The 21060-nt window shown below is 44.6% G+C and overlaps 1 protein-coding gene across 1 annotated transcript in view; it reads left to right on the top strand.

The window, feature by feature from the left end:
• LOC115652963 (exocyst complex component 6B-like) overlaps positions 1-19422 on the top strand; it is a 176894-nt gene extending 157472 nt beyond the window's left edge. Inside the window, exons 7-9 of the mRNA XM_030565625.1 lie at positions 6299-6411; positions 8447-8458; positions 12815-19422. Of these exons, the coding sequence (XP_030421485.1) occupies positions 6299-6411; positions 8447-8458; positions 12815-12941 (252 nt within the window). The 3' untranslated portion in view covers positions 12942-19422. The remainder of the gene's footprint in view (positions 1-6298; positions 6412-8446; positions 8459-12814) is intronic.
• The last annotated feature ends 1638 nt before the right edge of the window (positions 19423-21060 follow it).

Raw genomic sequence — 21060 nt, 5'->3', positions numbered from 1 at the left:
TATTTTGGAATTTCCCCCAGAAGGCACATACTGAACTCTGTGAGCAGCGGGGCTGCATGAATGTCTGTGCACAAACCTTTCTACCCCCCGCTACCCCCCCACCTTTAACTTTCAGATTTAGCTGCAAAGGTGAAAAGTTTAAACAGTAAAACCAATAAAACTACATTTATGTAACAGATAAATCGTCTCGAGACAGCTCGCCCATAGCTGTAAGACTTCCTACTTCAGGGCCTCCCTCCGTCCCTCATCTGCTAAGGAATACAAAACACTCCACTTTACAGCAGAGCTGTGCTACTGTACAAACACTGCAGATGCCTTCAAACTGCCATATAAAGAAGCCAGAGTCCAGAGGTGTAAGCCTGCCCAGCCCATGTATCCCCAGGCCTGCCGATCTCACAAGATGGACTTGGGTAAACAGCTGTAAAATACACAGACTGTCCATCACTGTCGCATTTTGGCTCTTGGCAATTTCGATTGCGGAAGTAAGACCCAGACCTAGCAATGGCATTTTCATGCATATAGGATGTTATTTATTTATTTTATTTTTTAAAAATCTGCTGATCGTGGTCCCTAAGTGATGCATGCAACTGGAGATGTCTAAATTACACAACAGATTGGACTAAAAAAACTAAACTCCTCTTCCTGCTATATCATCCGAATTCACTCTGCTAAATCTTCCAGCAAAAGCCATAAGCAGATCGGCCTTGCAAAGTGTCTGAAAGGTCAACAAATTCAAACCCTCTCACCCCAGTGGGAGGAAGGTACCTTCCCCTGAAAATGCTCACTGTTTGAATCTGGCAGCTGTTAGCATGAGTGCCTGGGATGATCTCAATATGATGGGGGGTGGGAGAATGTAAGGTATCCAGGATTCAGACCGGAGGATCTAATCCATGCCAGCACCTTGAATTACATTCTGAGTTGAAGTAGTGGCTAGTGCAAATTACCTGCCATGTCATACACCCCGGCAAGACATGCCACCAAGTAAGCAGCTAGCAACTGAAGATAACAGTCTTCACTTTTGCAGCCACAAGCAGAGAGCACTGCAGAAATGCCCACGGATGAGGCAGGGTCCAGCCCCTGAAAAGGAGACTCTTCACCAGGTTTAGGTGAAAATAGCACTCTTGGCTTGTTCGCTGTCACCAGGTAGCTGGCCCTTTAAGAAGAGATGGTCTCAGCCCCACCTGCAATGTGATTAACTTGCCTCCCCCGCTGGGGAAGGTGGGTCATGTGACCCAGTAAGGTCTGTGGGGTAAATAAGGAAGAGGCCTGGGATGCCGGGGAGAGAAGGAAAGATGCCAGAAAAGGAAGCAAGCCCTGAGCGTTGCTGCTCCCTGGAGAGCAGGGAGTGGAGCCCAGGAGAGGCTATGGGAGGAGAGACTGAACAGCGCCTGGGAAAGGCTGAAAGCTGCCAGGCCCCAGGAAGGAGCTATGTAGCAGGGAGTGGGATTTTGCTTGGATTATCATACAAACCCCCAAAGAAGGAGGGCTGCTGGGCTCCTGAGCCGGGGGGGACAATGGGTCTGTAGTCAGTAACAGACTGAATGAATAAGATCCCACAAGGGGGAATCTCATTATAAGGATTCCGGTCTTAGAGTCAGTTATTGCAAAGAACGCAAAAGATAACCGAGGAAGTACCTGCAGGGCCATCCCAGGCCAGCAGGGGGCACTCTGGAATGGCACCCATCCACATACACCTTAACAAAAAGCAAGGAGCAGGTATCACGCCTGTCTCCTCAAGACATTTCCCCCGGCTAGCCTCTGTCTTGCCAGGACTGGGCCTTAGCCAACCAGCCCTCATCCAGGTCCCAGGCACGGGAAGACACTGGGAAAGCAGATACCGCACTTCATCTTGGAATGGAATGAAGACTAACTACGTGTTCCAGACGTGTTCCTTTCCAGACTAAATACGTGTTCCCTTCAGGAGGCTCCAGCTTCAACCAGCCATGACTTGGAAGCCCAACTCTGCCTTTTCAACTTCCATTTAACTACTTTCCCCCTCTCTGCTTCCCCTACATTTAAAAATGAGTCTCCATACCAATGTGCTGTTTCAAAGAACACACTGTGCCTATGAAACTCCCTTTTCTGAGTGTCTAGCCAAGCGCAAGCTCTCCCACGCCCAGTGTGTGCTGAATACTGCTGCTGCTTATGCTCATATCACCTCCACCTTCAGACAGCTCCACTGTCTTCCCAGCATTACAACGTCTAGATGAAAAATATCCCCCTTGATTTTAACACCTATCCATGCGCTTGCTGTAACATACTGTACACACCTCCGGTCAGGTACTGTTCTATTCTGGTGACTCCAGTGGAGTTACTCTGGATTTACACCAGTGTCACCAAGGTCAGGAACTGTGTGTCGGTCTCTTTCCATTAACACCCTCTTGCATGAATGCTGCCTCCACTGCAGAACATGCCATTTGGAAGAGCTCCCTGTATCCTTCCGCGGCCGCCTTATCGCTCTCCTGCTTTCTTAAAATCTCCTTTGAAAGCTTCGTCTGTGCCTCTCTGTATTTCTCTCCCTCTGCTTTGGCATTTTAGTTCAACTCTATGCATGTCACTGCCTGGCCGGGTGGAGGGTCCAGAGACACCAATTTGTAGGGAAGCAAGGCTGTGCTGTTTTGTGTCACTTTGTGCCCTGGCAATGTAGTGCATTCCTGTGTCGCTGAATCCCGAGCTGTCAGTAGATATTATGGTCCAGTATATGCATGATTTCTTGGCAGACTCAACAAATCTGAAGAGAAGGTTCTGACCCCATTATTCTGCAAATGTGTGAAACAAGAACATGAAATCATATTTAAGCATTTGTCTCTTTAAGGCTTTTGAATGTTTCTGTTTGGAAAAACTCCTGCAGTTGATGTTGAACTTCAGTTTGCTGTTAACAGAATGAGCTGGAGCTGACCCACTGTACAATGGTGCATAGAATTGAGAGATGGAAAAGACCTATAAGGTCCCATCTAATCCATCCCTCCCCCTTCCAGCATGGGATTGTTCCCCTCAGTCTGTTTTCTTTGCTGTGACCTACATAGTCAAAAAGAATCTTGTTGCACATTTTTGTTTTGTACCTTGAGCTCCTCATGGAGCCAAATCCCCTTTTTTGTGTGGTGGGCTGTGTTATTAAACCGCGCTAGAGCCCGGAGGAAAACCATGGAGACACAGGCACAATGGGATCTCTGTGGTCCCAATTTACTTCAGGACGTTAACTGCTAGATAAAATAGCTGGGCTGTTCTTGGCGTGGGATCTGCAGTGGCTATAAGGGTGTTGAGACCAGGGGAAGGCGAGTGGGTGTGATGCTTGCAATCTTTCCTCAAAAAAAAAAAAAAAAAGTGAGGCTAAAAGGTAAAAAGGGGAAGGAGAAATTATGCATCATAATTTTCCTATTTAACCAGCACCTTAACTTTCATATAAGTAGGTTAATGATAATGCCTTTCTCTAGGAGAAGGGTTCTCAAGCTGGGGGTCGTGAGCATTCTGCTCTTTCCATATTGTGAAAAAGTCATTTCTGGATCTCCACTCAATGAAAGGAAGGCTCCCCGTGTGGAAAAGAGGGTCCTAATATGAAAAAAGATTGAGAATCACTTCATTAGGATAATCCAGTGTCCTGTGAAATAAGACAACACAAGGGAAAGTAGAGGTTGGCCTTAAAAATCTTGAGTAAATTTCCCCTGCTGGAATATGGTTTTCCCCTGACATACAATTCCATTCATCAGGGCAGTTAATTTAATAAAATCCTTTATACATATACAGTACACAGGCTTTTGTCTCTCAGGGTCCCAAAGTGTGGCATGAAATGTCAGTCATGAAGGATCACTGAAATGCAGCTGCTTATCCAAAAATGAATTTTCCTTCTATATTTTAAATTCATTATACCAAATTCATTTGGAAAAAACGCTTGTTGCCGTGTCTCCAGCCGGCTTGTGTTATGTGGCTTTCCAATGTGCATAAGCGTATTGTTGGATGCACTGTCATTCTGATTGTCATTTTGATTGAAGTTGGGGTGTAAAAGCCACGTCTGATCATAGTTCCGCTTAATTAGCACCCTCACTGCAGCCAAGTTCTCAAAGTTTAAAAGTGCAGCATGAAGAAGAGAAGCTTAAGCATCTTTATGTCTGAGGCGGGAGCCAGACGCCATCCAGAAGCCTTGACATTCATAGAGGATAAACAGTGTTGTCAAGTATGACTGCAAAAGATGATCAAATTATGTCCACGAAAGATGTGGAACTGAATGTCAAGTAGGTGAACTTGAATGTCAAATATTTGAACAATGCAGCATACGTCTCCGAGGTGGGAGGGTGAAAGATTCCAGATGTCTTTGATTAGTCACTGGTCTTTGGAGTTCAGGGAGGAGAGTTTGAATGTGTTCCTTTGAATCCCAGGTTTGAAAGAGGCTCCTGAGAAAACTGTTCCATTAGCATGATTATTTCCTCACCCAGGATCAAGGTTAGCAGGGTCTTTGTTGACAGTGGGCAGCCATCAGGGTTTAGAGGGAACACCTGGTGCAGTGAAAGTGTGTGCATGGCACATGCATATGTTGATTTTATGGCTTTGTGAAATGGTTCAAATAAGAATGTACCACCCTGCACCTTTGTCCAGTGCTTCAGAACCAAGATTCTCACACATCTGTGAAACCATCTGTCTTCCCTTTCGGCCTCCAGTTGGAACTGCCAGGACATTCCACCCAGAAACGGAATGGCTGGAAAGCACCTGCGCAAACCAGTCCCGTTTTGCAGACACATTATGCTTGGATAATGTCTGACCGTTTGGACTCCTACCTCCCCGCCACTCCACAGTAGTGGAGACCTTTGCAAAGCTCTTGGAACGCTTCCAGCGCTCGGTAATAGAGCTGGGCGATGTTTTTTAGACAAATCGTTTATTCGCTGAAAAATGCAGTTTTGATGGAACTGAAACTATTTGCAAACTTGACCCAATGTTTCTGCTGGGGTGAATGGTTATTTTTTGAGGGTCAGCAAATTGGGTGTGCGCATGCCCATCTGTCCCCTGGGTAACTTTCAGTCCATTGATTGGAGTGCTTGCCTGGGATCTGGGAAACACAGGGGATTCAGTTTTCCTATTTACGCTGTTCCACTTTGTATAAATACTTAAATGTTCACTGGGCCAAAGAGAAAGGAGAGCGAAAATGACTCTCTAGCATGAAAAGCAGCTCTGTGTGAGCTTGAGAGCTGTTTCTTTCGCCAACAGAAGTTGGTCCAGTAGAAGAGAAACCCTGACCTTGTCCTTCTACAGCCTGGTGATTAAGCCACTCAGCTGGGCAGTAGGAGAGGTGGATTCGAATTACTCCTTTGAATCCGGGAGCAAAAATTTGAACCCATATCTTCTTCCTACCCCATAGATAAGTGTCTGGACAGACCTTTGGTCTGACCCAGTATGGCCAGTCTTATGTTCTTAGGCTACAAAGCCATTCTCTCTCTTTCTCTGACCACTGAGTGAGAGAGAGAGAGCAATGCACCACAGAATAACCTGTGGGTTAGAGCACTCACCTGGGAATGGGGAGAGCTGAGTTTAAGTGCCTGATCCAGAGTGAGGATTCAAACCTGAGTCTCACATTTCAGGTGAGTGCCCTAATCACTGGGCTAAAGGTTGTGATAGACGGATGGATACACACACGCACACAGTGGTTTGCTAGTAGGATGATCAGATGTCCCAATTTTATAGGGACAGTCCCAATTTTGGGGACTTTTTTATATAGTCTCCTGTTATCCCTCCCTCTGTTCCGATTTTTCACACTTGCTGTCTGGTCACCCTATTTGCTGGCCCTACCAATTTGCAGACAAATTTCAAACATTTCAGAACCAAATATTTATCCCTGATTTTTTGGTTTCCTGGATGAACTGAAAAACCAGTTATTCACCTAGCTCTACTCTGTAATGTGTGTGGCTGGAAATATCTTCCTTGGCACAGTTCAAATGAAGTATCAGGTAATGTAGTTGAAGAAGGGAGGAACTTAATATGACTGTAACATCTGTATATGGATGGTCTTGTGATTATGGTAGCAGGACACTGGGTTTCTATTCCTGGCTCTGGCACTGACTTGCTTTGTGAGTCTGAGCAAGTCAGTTAACCATTGTGTGCCTCAGTTTCCCCTCTGTTAAATGGAGGGAGTGTTTACCAAGCTTGCTAGGGGTGCTGTGAAGCTAAATTAACTCGTTTGCAAAGCATTTTTAAAATTCTTCTCCAGGCAATCCTGCTAGCCTGATCCCTTGGTAGCTTTTAGGTAGACCCTTTGATCTTTTTTAAAAAAAAAATGTATTCATTGCATGTTGGTTTTGTTTGTTTGTTGCAGCTTCTAGATCTGTTCATCCAGTGGGACTGGTCAACATATTTGGCTGACTACGGGCAACCCACATGCAAATATCTTCGTGTGAACCCAACGACAGCCCTTATCCTACTGGAAAAGTGAGTATGCCTCAAGACATTCTTTTGATGGTTTCAACTGCTGTACTTGCTTTAACAAGCAAGGGTGTTTCCAGCAGTGCATTTCATTATTCACACTGCTTACTCTGTGCTGATCTCAGGTAAGCGGAAAATTACTTAGTAGCTCATATGCCTACGTTCAAAGGGTCAATCTGGTGTGGACAGCGGAAGAGTCCCTCTGGTAGCCAGTCCCTCTATTTCACACTAACTGGAGCTGCATTCTACGTATCACCATGCCTTGAAGCAATTTCTATTCTATGTAGGTTTTATACTGATATATTTTTAAATTGGGACACACATTCTGCTTTACTCTGAGCAGAGTTTCCTCATAGTTCACTATAAGTAGTTTCCACTGTATATGTGTGTGTCTGATGTGGCCACCAAAAGTAGTCTACTGCAATGACCTTGGTGGGAAGATGTGACAAGTCCTCTGCCTGCATCTCTTCCTGGGGCCCACTGGCTGCCCCAATAAAGCTCAGAGAGGTTTCTAGTTATGCAGCACCCATGGCTTTATTTACACAACATTCTCCCACACCAATGTTATGTACAGAGCTTGCAAGCCTGATAATCTCCTCTCCTAAACAGAGTCTGCCCTCAGCCTGGAGACTGACCTTCCCCTGGCCATTCCCTCCTCTTCTGGCTGCCAGCCAGCCATTATAACCCATGAATTCTCAGGCCTGTAGGTGCAGCCAGTTCTAATGGCCAGGCACCAGGCTTCTCCCCAGCCCCAATCTATTTCCTCTGATTGGGGCTGGCTGAGCAGGGCTAATTAGGTGCCTTTGCACCAGCACCCTGCTACAGAAGACTGACAGTTTCACACTAGGGATCCGAAGAGCTGAATTTTGGGAGCAGGACAGAGCTTCCAAGTGGCTATGCCTTGAGGTTTGTCTTTAGACACAATACTTCCAAAGATCTGGGGCAGCATGAAGAGAAAGCACCTTTTGCTTCCCTTGTTCATCAGTTGTAGGTAGCTCCAAGTGACTAAAGCCAGTAATGCTGGTCACCCCACCTCCCTTAGGTACCTTTAGGCGGGGATTTTTAAGTGTTGAAAATTGCTGGTTACCAATGTTAGGCTTCACATTCACCTTTGATGCCTTAGTGTTATTTTCATAATACCCCCAGCGTGTCCGAAGGCTGTATTATTTCTGCATCTTGCTTCATACGGCCCTTCAACTGCTCGCCAGCCAGCCTCAAAAAATATGCATCCTGACATCATATGGGTGGGAGTAGCTAATTCTGCACAGAATTGTACTGCGGCCGTTTATCAGTAAAACAGGAGTTAATTAAAATTTGTCAAGTCCTTTGTACGTAGATGCTGAGTGTTATTCATGGCCTGGTAATAATCATTTGCATAAAAGGCTTGGTTCACACTGTGGCAACAGCAGTGCTTTAGCAAGATGCAGTTTACCCCAGGCAAAGTGCTAGACAAGTGGGAGCTGCAAGGTGCACATAAATTAAGTGACTGAAGTTGATGGAAAGTGAGGAATCCACTCCCTGGTCAGTCGGGAATTAGTCTGCCTAGCTGGAAACCCATGGGAGGGGAGCTCCCAAGTGTCATGGGACTTGTCTTATTTTGATCTAGTCAAAGTGAGTTTCTCGTGTCCAGTTGGTTTGCCAGGCACACCCCAGTGCATCAAATGGCTTGGCACATACCTCAACTTGTAAGGTTCATGCTGACATTCAGGTGCTTGGTTCCGCAGCCTCTTTTACACCCCCATCAGACTCTAGACACACCTTGTGGACTCTGTGTATAATGTAGCACAGACTCCATCTCGCACCATTGTCCCAATGGCTTCCAAAGTGTATGTTGTCTCAGTGACTCCTGAGGAGTTCCACACTGAACTCCAGTCATTGACTTTACGTGTCTACATTTCCTCTCCTCCCCCAGACATCGAGACCAGAATTGCGGCCATACCTGAACGTAACTAGCTTTGCCAACAGGACAGTCTGATCTGCTGGTTAATTTTTTAACTTATTTTCATGATTATCTCTTTTCCTAATCTCACCTCTTTTATAGGATATCGCGAGTGTAAGTATGCTGCTCTTTTGGGCTTTTACGTTCACCTTGCAATGAATCCTTTATCGTTTGATTTAAATGGAGCACTAAACGATCTAAATGCAAGCTCTCTTTGAAACTGTTCCCCCCTGTAACATTATCGTCTCAAATGCACTAAATACGACTAAAAGAGGAGCTTTTCCCGTGTGGCTTTTTTATGGATTCATTTCAACAGAAGTTGTCTCAATCTGAGATGGTGTTGGCTGGGATGGGGACGAAGTTTAACTTTTCTTTGTTTTGGTTGTTAACTCTATTATGATGGTACCTATAACCCCCATTGTGCTAGGCATTGAGCAGACACATCATGAAAGGGACAGTCCTTATTCCAAAGAGCTTACAATTCCTGAAGCACTGTTTGCTTTTTTGCATGCTAGAGTACAACCCTCAACCAAAATTCTTTATGGAATTTTCTGCAGCCTAATGTTGAAATGACCTTGGCCCATGAATTCAGCAATTTCTCCAGAACACTGATGCCTAACCACATGAGATTGAGTGAAAACACATAGTTATGACCAAACTCTGCCCTCAGTGCTGGTGTGAACCCTCAGGCATGATTGGGAGCCTAGAATACACAATTAAAATAAAAAATGTGGCCCTTAGAATTTATGGAAAGGTTTAAAAAAAGATGATTAGATTTTTCTAGCCAGATAGAGGTGAAATTACTTTGTATGCATGGGTTAATATGAGTCACGTAGTTTACACAAGCCCATGTGCTTCAATTTATGGATTCAAATCTATGTCCAGAGGAAAGAAATCCAGCCACATACAAGTGGTAGTACAGGCGCCCAGTTTAAATAAGTTTTACTGCCCACAATGTTTTGAATACAGATAAAACTGCCAAAGGAATGCACAGCTGTTTTTAAAAAAATCATTACAATGCTGCTTTGTCATTTTTCTAGGTAGCGATTGCCATGGCAAAGCAAAATAGCATCGTATTGCATCAGCAATAGATGCACGTCATCCAAAGGTCCCAGTATAATATTACACAGCTGCTGGAATCAGAGTTAATTACATTATACACCAGACATCTAAGACTCCAATCCTACAGTTGACATCAGTCAGAATCTGTGCAGGCTCACAGGTCTGTTGGCCCAGTACCGATGGCAGGATTAAAACCTGTATTATCATATCAAACAGTAATCAAAATATAAAAATTCAACCATCTCCAAAAGTGCATGTTTTCTTTCTATGGCATACCTCTTTATACTCCGTGTCATCTAGTAAACTCAAGTAATATTCTTCCAGAGGGCTGCATTCTGCCATACTTTAGAACAATGCACTGTCGTTACTCTGTTCAGTCCCGGGCATGGACTATACAAGGCTTTCACACACCTTCAGTTTCTGTAGTTTACTGAAATCTTTGGGGAAAAAATCCCATCTGGTAACATCCAACTTTTCAGAAAGTTTGGATCCAGCCCCAAATGTAAGAGCTTGAGCTTACCTACCTTTGCCTCAGTCAGCGTTTTATCCATTTTACTCATTGTGGCCCTGATCGCGCAGTTGGAGCCATGCAAGGTGTCTGTCTGCAATCACTCTGAGCCCCCTTGGACACTTTGAAGAAGTATGGTGCTAATATAAGTGCTAATTATTATTTTAAATAACACTTCAAAACGTGAAATCTGTAGCATTAAAAATATTGTCTCCTGTAGCACTTAGCAACACTAACATCATCTCCCATCGTGTACACGCTCCCTGGTTAATGTCATGGTGCATCCGGCAATCACACGCTTTCTTTTAAGATGTGCACTAAAGCATTTGTTTTGCTGAGTAAAATCGTCACAGGCTATATAGTTAAAAAGCACTCCCACTGTAAGCCCCTGTCTTCAGGCATTTATAACTTTAGCAAATAATTATCCTTTGGAATAAAGGTAGTTAATAATTCCAAGGTTTGTGGTGTTTTGAATGTTTCAGATTCCACTCTTTTTGTGAGATTGGAGCATGAGAACATAGTGGATTTTTTTATCTGTCAGAGGTGTTTCAAGAGGTTTGTTTTCTGATTGGATAACTCAAAAGCCTCTAATTTGGAAAACTGCAATTTTTTCCAGGGACTAATATCACTGTTTCCCCATTTGGGTGCTCAAAGCTAGACACCTCAATCCGTGTTTAGACAGCTAAATAGGAGCTTAGCACCTCTGAAAAGCAGATTACTTTTTTGCCTCACACTGGAAATTACACCTCCAGCTTGACACACAGAGTATCCTTACCTGCTTTGAATCCAGTACATTGCCATCTCCAGCAGCTATTGTAAATGGGCTCGGAGTGACACTTTTTGTCAACCTTGCTTGCCTACTTTAGCTGTCACTGGCCTCCAATGTTACACGCTCTGCCAATAACCATGTAGCCAAGCACAGTGCCCCCTACATGTGCCTATACAAGCATGCATGAATCTGGACCTCCACAAGTTGGAAGAAATGTAGCTGTATCTCTTTCGCTTTCTGACCCACAATTATTCTCTCTCCTTCTCTTTGACGCAGTTGGAGATCCCAGCATCTCAGGGAAGATGCTGAGACAAATAAAAGTGATTTGTTTTCATATTTAGACTTTTAATAAAAATACAGACATCAAGAACATATCCCTAAATCAGGGAAGCCAATGCAGAAACTCCACCAGTGTGTAAAATTACATAATCTTTTAAACTCACAAATCAGGAACTTGGTGGGCTCACAGATGCTGTGAAACTCAGCCACATGTGATGTATATTTTAAGTTGTAAAAGTTAATGCCATACGCTTAATTCCAGATTTCTGAATTTCCTGACTCTTGTGCAGTTGTGTTGCAGTATTGCCATTTATCACGTAATAAGAGTTTACATGGACACAGCAAAATAGATCTAAGAAAGGGAAAGGAAACTGGATGATCATAGACTCTAGGACTGGAAGGGACCTCGAGAGGTCATCGAGTCCAGTCCCCTGCCCTCATGGCAGGACCAAATACTGTCTAGACCATCCCTGATAGACATTTATCTAACCTACTCTTAAATATCTCCAGAGATGGAGAATCCACAACCTCCCTAGGCAATTTATTCCAATGTTTAACCACCCTGACAGTTAGGAACTTTTTCCTAATGTCCAACCTAAATCTCCCTTGCTGCAGTTTAAGCCCATTGCTTCTTGTTCTATCATTGGAGGCTAAGGTGAACAATTTTTCTCCCTCCTCCTGATGACACCCTTTCAGATACCTGAAAACTGCTATCATGTCCCCTCTGTCTTCTCTTCTCCAAACTAAATAAACCCAATTCTTTCAGCCTTCCTTCGTAGGTCATGTTCTCAAGACCTTTAATCATTCTTGTTGCTCTTCTCTGGACCCTCTCCAATTTCTCCACATCTTTCTTGAAATGCGGTGCCCAGAACTGGACACAATACTCCAGTTGAGGCATAACCAGCACAGAATAGAATAACATAAACCTAGACAGTGGTTTGGCATTAAGGTACCACATAAATTAACATACTGCCATGAGATGGGCTCTTTTTTGTGACTGCACAGTTTAAAGAACAAATCTGTAGATATTTTTGTGCAGTGGAATGCCTGAGCATGGTATTGGGTGCTGGCTTTGTACATCCTTGTTTGCACCCAGAGCGTAGAAGCCAGAGATGGGAAAGACCTTCTAGATCATCTACTATCTCTCTGGCAGTATAAGAGTGTCACCTTATTGTGGATGTGTCAGATATTAAACTACTATATGAACACAGCTGTCCTTGAAAGCCTAGGGCAATGGTAGGTAACCTATGGCATACTTGCCAAAGGCGGTGCACGAGCTGATTTTCAGTGGCACTCACACTGCCCGGGTCCTGGCCACCGGTCCGGGGGGCTCTGCATTTTATTTAATTTTAAATGAAGCTTCTTAAACATTTAAAAAACCTTATTTACTTTACATACAATAATAGTTTAGTTATATATTTTAGACTTATAGAAAGAGACCTTTTAAAAATGTTAAAATGTATTACTGGCACGCAAAACCTTAGATCAGAGTAAATAAATGAAGACTTGGCACACCACTTCTGAAAGTATGAGGGGTAGTCATGTTAGTCTGGATCTGTAAAAGCAGCAAAGAGTCCTGTAGCATCTTATAGACTAACAGATGTATTGGAGCATGAGCTTTCGTGGGTGCATGCATCCGACGAAGTCGGTATTCACCCACGAAAGATCATGCTCCAATACGTCTCTTGGTCTATAAGGTGCCACGGGACCTTTTGCCACTGCTGAAAGGTTGCTGACTCCTGGCCTAGGGAAATGCAGACTTGCTGTTCTGTAGGAGGTTTTTCTGAGGTAGGGTACCTAGCAGTGATGTATGAGATGAAGTAACCTGACTGGTTGTTTCCACTCTGCACAGGATGAAAGATACCAGCCGTAAGAACAATGTCTTTGCGCAGTTCCGGAAGAATGAGAGGGACAAGCAGAAGCTGATAGACACTGTGGCTAAACAGCTCCGAAGTCTGATCAACAGCCACCATTTGTGAGGGTAGTCAGCTGCTTGGGATGGGATTTTGGGATTTCAGGACAGTGCTAATCTCTGCACTGCAGCCTCCATGCGCCTGCATTTGGGATTCCTGTTTAAAGAGAATATATGTATTTTTTTATTCACATGTATAGTATTCATGGAACCGACCCTTATGAAAAAATGTTACTAGGTGAATAATCAAATGGTGATATTGCAGCATTGTTTGTACTGCTGCAGTGAAGGGTGGGGTCATGGTTTCCCATTATAAGCTCCTATTTTCAGGGGTTTATAACTTGACCGTAAAGGCTGAAACTTGAGATAAAAGTTCATGCCCCAAGGATTTTTTGTAACCAAATTCAGAGAATCCATTTGACTTTTCTTTTGTTAAGTTATTCAAGTGCAGAAAAAAAAATGTAGGGAGCATTGTGGTTTCCGATGCTTTTCCTCCACTCCTGTAGCTCGGCTCCGCCTTTGCAAATGGAAAGAGTACGGCTTCTGAGCTTGTAATGCAGATGAGTGTGTTGGGTGTATTTAGGAAGGGAGGGTAAACAAATGCAAAACCATTCACTTTGTTTTGTTGATGTGCATGCTAACTTCATCCTTAGTCTGCAGACTCCTGGCAGGAGAAGGACACTAAATAGATCCATCAGGTCTGTAACTGGACCTGGATGCTGTAATCTGGAATAACTCTTTAGGAGCTGCTGTTGTCTTTTGCAAAGACACTACCTGAAAGAGCTTGAGAGCTACATCGTCATCAAATGGGACTGGAGAGAGCCACAGAATAATACTGCTCCAATAGCCTGACTTTGTGGTGCCAAGTTTGCACTGGGCTGTCGCTTCATTGTGATTCAGCATAGTCCTGTGATGCTAACGTTGCAGGGAAGAAAACCAACACTCTGCAAACAGCGTGAGGACATGGTGCCACAATCTTGCCTTTCTCTGCAACTGTGTTTGACGCTGTCTCCCGTCTTCCCCCTTCCCGAATGTTTGGAGGGACATCCCAGTGACTGTAGTTAGGTTGTGGGGAGCGCTGAGCAAACAGACTTCTGCAGAATGCAGGGTACTGCTGTTACTACCATAACTCTGGTGGAGATCTGAACAGACTTCTGGGCACTCCTGAGTCACATGGGACTCCAAGAGCACTCCACTGAATATTCAGTCTCAAATATCCACTTGGTTAAAAGTGCCTAAGGGCAAAATTCTCCTCTCTTGTCTGTAGCAAGTATCTGTTCCATATTCCTCCCTCCTCCTCTGCATAAGACTCCCACTGAAGCCAACGGAATGTATGCTAGCAGAGAAATCCACTCTGCCTGATAGAGGAGACTTTGCCCTTACCTTGTATTTACCTACCAGACTGTAACTACTCTGGGGGGGGACACACATCTTGTGGGTCCCTCTTTAATATCAAATCCCGATACAAAAATATTCTAGTGATAGAGAATCCCTTTTCTGTAGGAGTAGGCATGCCAAGCTCCAGATTTGCCTAAAACTAATACCATTACAGGGAGCCATTAAGATCTTTCATGTATACATAACCACATCAGTATCGCTACTTCAGCACCTACCATAAACTTCGTACAGGGTTTGTTTGTTTTTTTACATTGGTTTAAATTAGTTCGGTTGTTTTTATTCTCACCACAATTATTTTTTGAAGAAGCCAATGCATCTTTTCTAGCCTTCAGAGAGAGATTTAGTGTTAACCTCTTTCTCCCTCAAGTCTTCATATCATGCAGGTGATGGAACTTGTTTAAATACGATGCACAATGCAAATTGTCTATAATTTGCAAGGTGATGGCTGGCTCTCCAGGCTGCGTTCAGTCCCTCTTCCTTTCGACCACGCGTGCTGATTCTGCATTTTCTGACTACAGTGCTGGTGCCACTGTCCAACACGTATTTAAGCACAGGGTGGACCAGGAGGTTATTTTTTGTTTGTCTTTCCTAGTGACGATTTTTTCCAATGTTCCTCAGCGATGCGTTTTTTATAAGGGTACGTGTTACTTGGCCTGAATATCAATAGCCACGTTTGTAAGCAGCGAACTTCTGCTACTGGCTACATCCAAGTGATGGGATAAGTATGCGAGGTCTTTTTAATACTTGGGAGGGTTGTATATTGGCATTTCCCTTGTGTTTTCTTTTTGAATATAGCTTAAAAATGCCTCCGAAACACAGGTTCTGAAGGATGGTGAAAGCGACATGAGTGAATTGGAAACTGGCATGGGTGGAAAGGGATCTGCAAGCCAAAGAACTGCTCTGCGAGCAAACGCTTTCCTCAACATGGGGGGCACAGATGTGAACTGGACTGGTTCCCCATTCAGACCCTACGCTAGCTCTAAAATGCTACGTTTGGTCGTGCTCCAAACTGCCAGCAAGGAGTTCTGTGCTCTGCCCGTTCCTTTATATTTCGACATAGAAATTTGTACTGTGACCAACGAGATTGTGAAGGTGGAGCCGGCAAACCCAGCTTCTCCCATGCCAGGAAGTTGTTGTATGCAGACTCCTCAAGCCCCTGGGTTCACCTGACTTGATGAAAACAGTTGAGAGTCTGAGTGTCCTGAACCCACCCCACCTGCAAAGTCTTGTGAGTCATTGGTTGCAGAGTTAGATGAACAGTGCTGTCTCCAGGGGAGAGTCTGCAGCATCTCTGGTTTCAGGGTGCTGCTCAGGGCAGGAGGAGAATTCACAAGCTTCTGGGACAAGACAGCCTACAGTGAAAACTCCTCTTAGCTACTGAAAAAGGGAAAAAGCAGATCTGTTTTGAAAATCTAGTGTAAGGGCCAGAAGGCCTGGTTTCTTGGCAAACCCAGGAAGTGTCACCAGACACCTCGCCAGTCACAGTTCCCAGTACTCTTGCAAAGCTCTGTCCCATCAGTATCAAACACAAGGGGACAAAGATGTGATTTACTCCTCCCACAAATGGAAAAGGCAGGTTCTTGCCTTCTGTGGTGCTTCTGTCACATTCTGCAGGGCCGTGAAGAGGGATTCTACTTGGATGCAGGAGGGGGGGACATGACTGAGACGCAAACATGCATCAGATGCGAGAGAAACTTCCCACATTAAAATAAATATAGAGGTTTAAAAAAAAAATCAAAACCCCATGGCAGCCCCGTGCTGAAAAAAATCGGAGAGATTTGAGTCCACAAGGCACTTAAGGGCCATAAATAGTAACGAGCACTTTAAAATCCTTCGGACTCATGCTGCTGCAGCTGCTGGCAACAGTATAAATGAGCATCAGCAAGCATGACAAATAAGGCGCTCTGGCATTTCCAGTTTGATATTAGGAGGAGGAGAGACTGTCAAACACAATTTTTAGTCGTGTTTGTCAGCCACTGACTTTGCTGCTGGGCAGGGTGTAGATTTTGCTGGTGGTGATTATTTTTTCTCCACTCCTTGTTTGATGATGGGAAGCGGGGTGGAAGGGGGGGAACGAGAGAGTGGGAAACACCCCCAAATGTGTAGCTCAGGCTGATAGCTAGGGGAGGGGTTACCATGCTGGAGTAGGTGTTAGCAGAGAAAAGCCGCCAGCTGTTAAACTCATACTTCAGGCTTTAAAATTCAGAATTATTCCAAGGTGTAGGCTCCATTTTCCATTGAAAGATTCCACTTGGTGCCTAATTAATATAAAAAACAAAGTAAACAGAATCCCTGAGCCAAATCTTTCAGCCGTGACCCCAGCCAGCACCGAACCTTCCGTGACCTGAAGCTGAGCTCTGTCCTGTCTCCACCAAGCTTAATTTAAAGAGGAGTACAGTGGCCTGCACAGAGTTTAAAAAGCTAGGAAATGAATGCTGCTTGGACAGGCCATGCAAAATGCCTGGACCAGGATCATGTAAACTGGCTCTGGCGTTGAGGAGTTTCTGCTGGGAAAGCAGCCCCCGCCAAGTTGGAGATTCAGAGAGCCTCTGATTTCGGGAGGTCAAACTCCTAACCACAAGTCACTTAACAGGGATGAAAAATTGAATTTTGGTGCTCTGTTCCTAATTAACTTTTTGTTCCAAGAGATGCAGTCCCATCCCTTCAAAATAAAATTAATCTTTTAAACAGATTGCTTAAAAAGCTTTGGAAGACATTTAAAATCCCCTCTAACTCTCTTACTAATGATTTGTATCCTCTGATACGAATGGTAGAGCTTACGAGGGAACGATTATTATAAATGCACAAGACGGGGGCAGGAGCAGAACCCACCACTCTAACGATAGACCTGTGCCTCCTAAATCAAACAATACTGCTATTAATATACCCATGTACATATATCAACAGCCCTTCGGTTTTTTAAGTCATGGTAGAGAAGAGGGGGTTATTTTCCCCCCCTGCAAAGATGTCTAAGCACCAGTTGAAGACAGTTCCGCTTCCTGAGACGTACCCAGGTATCTTCTTTGTAAACTTAGGTGACATGCTTCTGACAGCCTATGCATTGGGAATATGTTTTGTATTTTGTATTTAATGCATTACCTTACAGACACATTGTACCAGTGCATAGGGAGGTGGGTGGGTGGGTGTTCATTCTCTAGTGCTGGAGTTCAAGTCACAAAAGCTCTTAGCAGTTTTGCACTTTGTTTTAAATCTGACCCCAGTCCTGTTCTCCAGTGGGAAAGCTGTCCATTGCATTGTTCAGTGTTTGCTAAAAGCTAGGCTATCTGCGCACATACAAAAATGACTGCATTAACAACTGTCAGATCTGATATATGGGACATTTTTGTCCAGTTCTAAAAGTATGGGACACTGAGTCACATTCAAAGCTGATGCTTAAATGGAGGCATTACAAGTTCGGCCAACGATTCCATGTATGGATGGATGTGTGGGTGGGAGGGGATGGTACCCCTTCCAAAATCTGCTAGCATGGATCAATAATCTTGGCCTTCAAAGACTTCTGTTCCCTTTCCGATGGTTCAGTTGGAGTGAGTTGTCGTCAACAAATCAGAATTTAATTTCCAACCCCAAGGCAAAGCCGTTCTGAGTGTAACATCGTTTATCTCAGCACCAGACTTAAATGAGGGGAAAATGGGCAAGCGATGGTGTTTTGGGAATGGGAGTTATTTTCCGCTCCCAAAACTCTGCTGATTAAAGGGGGCAGAGGGGCCACTCATTTTCTCAAGCAGCGACCAATTCTGCCACATTTATCTTCACTTTGCCATTACAGTATCTCTAGATCGTTTCTTCCCTAGCTTTGCAATTCCTCTGAAGTCACTGCCCGGCTTTTTCTAGTTGTTTCCAGTACTAGCACTTGCAAGAAGGCTATTTTCCATTTATCCCACCCATGGGCTGGGCCAGTTCTATTAGGCAAACACCTCATCAAAGAAGAACATGTTCCAAGGCTTCGTTTACTCCCCCTCACTTTCAGGACCAGTTTCTACATGCCCTTGGGATACCAAAACGCCCTTGCCCACCGTCCAGCGATGGGGTGTGAATTGTGTTTTAGCCCAAATCTTGGGAGGCGAAGGGAAACCATCTAATTACTGAATTCAAGGTGGGAAAGACCCTCCATGTTGCAAACTCTGAGCCATTTTCATGGGTTTTGTGTTTTACAGTGGGATGATTCTGCGGATGTCTGCATTTGTGTATATAGGGGGTGAAGTGCTCACTCAACAAACACTAGACTAAGGGATCAACAGAGACTACATCTCACACCTGTTTCATCGGTTTAAACAGCAGAAGACATTTGCTGTTGCTGCTTGGTTTTTTTTACCTGATCCCTCCCATCCAAGGCCTGGTCCTAACCACAGAATGTTAGGTTATAACATGGGTGTAAAGAGTCGAGTTAGCTGACCCGACGCTGATTGTGGTTGTGGTCAACATGCAGTTAGCTAGTCATGGGTTAAACCCTGGTTCCAGCTGGGTTTAATCACAAGGAGCTGAGACAACGCAGCTATTCCAGGTGTCCCCTTGGTCCCGCCTTTGCCCTTGTTAGACACACCCCTGATTCTCGTTTACAATAAGGCCCTTTTAAGCTGCCAGTTTGGTGTAAAGGGGCCTTGGCATAACTGAGATTCATACCAATGGGACTCTACACCTGCCCTCCAACTGCTCTGAATTTAAAGGGACAGCCCTGCAGACCTTTCTGTCTAGACCATTCTGCGCTTAGTGAGGTAGTGCTTCTACTTAATCAGGATTTACATCTGCACTGAATTGCTTTCTAGTTTTGCTTGTCCCTCTGATTTTATATCCTGCCCCCCTCCCCCACATGCACCCCTCAGTGTCCACTGGCTGCTCGTGTTGCCTTTATGGGCAGGGGGTGGGAGGGGAGATTTATTTTATAACCTAATGTGGTGAAAACAGCTTTTTTTGCACAAGTCGTTGCACAATAAGGGGAATACTTAGTAAATTAGGTTTAACTTTAAAGGGAACATGTTTTTTCCTTAAAACTCTCTAGCGGAGCTACTGATTAAAAATGGACTGCATGGTTTACAGATTAAAATGCATTAGAAATTAGCGTGTTGATTTCAACTGTACATTTATCCTATTGTAACTTCTATTAAATAATACATCATATAAATCTGGTTAAATGTGCTGAAATTCTGTGTGTCCGTAAACTTTGATCACAAAGCAACTGACTGCCTGAATTGTGAGTGAATTTCATACAGAGTGCTTCACGGAGGGGGCCAAAGCTGGTGGACTGGAAGCAGGATGATGGGCGATTGCTCACTTTGACCTAGGGGATGGCTTCCGTTCTGTCTGTCCTCTTCACTGTGTATGGAGGCTGCTGGGAGAGACGGTCAGGAGATCAGACTTGCAGTATCACCTGGATGTTGGTGAAATGCAATTCCAGGCCTGCTCATTATCCTGTTTCCTGGCTGTCCAAATAACTAGCTACGGCTGCTGTTCAGAAGACACAGTTCTGAGTTCAAACTCCCCCTAGACAAGACTGAGTTGAGGCCAGGGAGACATGTTTGCAGGAGCTTGCTGGCATGGGGTTAATTTTGCATATTCACCTGGGTCTTCCAAGTCCTGGGTTAGCATCCTAATCACTGGACCAGCCTTCCTCTGGCAGCATTCACAGGCTTGTCCTTATACCAGAACCTGCACCATCACTCCTATGGCGCAGCCCGGCCCAGGGGAACCCACACTCACACGATCCTCTTCCTCTCAGCTCAGTGCCACTGGCTGGAGCCCACCCAGCAATCCACGTGTTGCTGTGTGCCCTGCGGCTGCCATACATTCCACCCTTCGCCTTGGAAGAAAATAACTTTTCCGTCGGTGGATATCTAGCCCAGCTACAGCCTGTACAGACCCCCTACGTTTACCACATGGTTTTATGGACTGGCTGAATGTATATAGATTGGCTGTGGTTTGCATGAGCCAGAATAGAATCCAGTTCAGTCTCTGTTACCTATAGGAATTTCCAGACTGAATCAAACCCAAGGTCCACCTAGCCCAGTATCCCACCTCTGACAGTGGCCAGCACCAGCTGCATAAGAATCCTGCAGTAGCTGTTGTGGGGAAATCTGCCCTAATGAAGGTCTTGTCCTGGGCTCTGATAGCGAGAGATTGGTTTAAACCCTGATAGACAAGGTTTTGTCTCCCTCTCATACTCCTCTTCTCAGCATTCACTATTATAACCTCTGGATGTGCTTGTTAGCTGTATAAATGTTCAATCCCTCTTTGAATCTTGCTCAGTTCTTACCCTCAGCAACGTCTTTCGGGCTTTGCAAGGTCAACAGGGTGAGAGGAAGCCCAAACCTTTTTTGTCACTGCAGTTAGCAGGTGTGACTCCAGAGGCATGCCAAGGGACTGATGAGGAAGAAGTGGCCAGCTGTCTTTATGCAGTCACTCTTCACCACAGGAGCCAGCTCTGTATTTTGTCCTCCTAATTTCTGAGATTTTTTTTCTGTCTTCGGATTTAGTTTTGTTTGATCCCCATCCCAGCAGCTCTAGGACTCTTAAAACTCCCTGCAATGTACAAACCACAGGTGAATATTTTGGAATGCACTGACCTACCCCTGGACTGATGAAATGTACAAGCTGCCCAACAAATAACCTCCATCAGCTGGTCAGTCTAAATTCCTCTCCAGGGCCTGATAGACAAGGGGTCTTGCTCCATGTTCTGAGAGTCCATAAACCACCACTATTCAGCAGAGGTGCTGGAACAATGTGAATAGTGGGGGTGCTGAGAGTCATTGAACCGAACTGTAAATGAAAGCCAC

Source organism: Gopherus evgoodei, chromosome 5 (genome assembly GCF_007399415.2).
Source record: "Gopherus evgoodei ecotype Sinaloan lineage chromosome 5, rGopEvg1_v1.p, whole genome shotgun sequence".
In the NCBI taxonomy this organism is placed as follows: Eukaryota; Metazoa; Chordata; order Testudines; family Testudinidae; genus Gopherus; species Gopherus evgoodei.
This window is presented reverse-complemented; position numbering and strand designations above follow the sequence as displayed.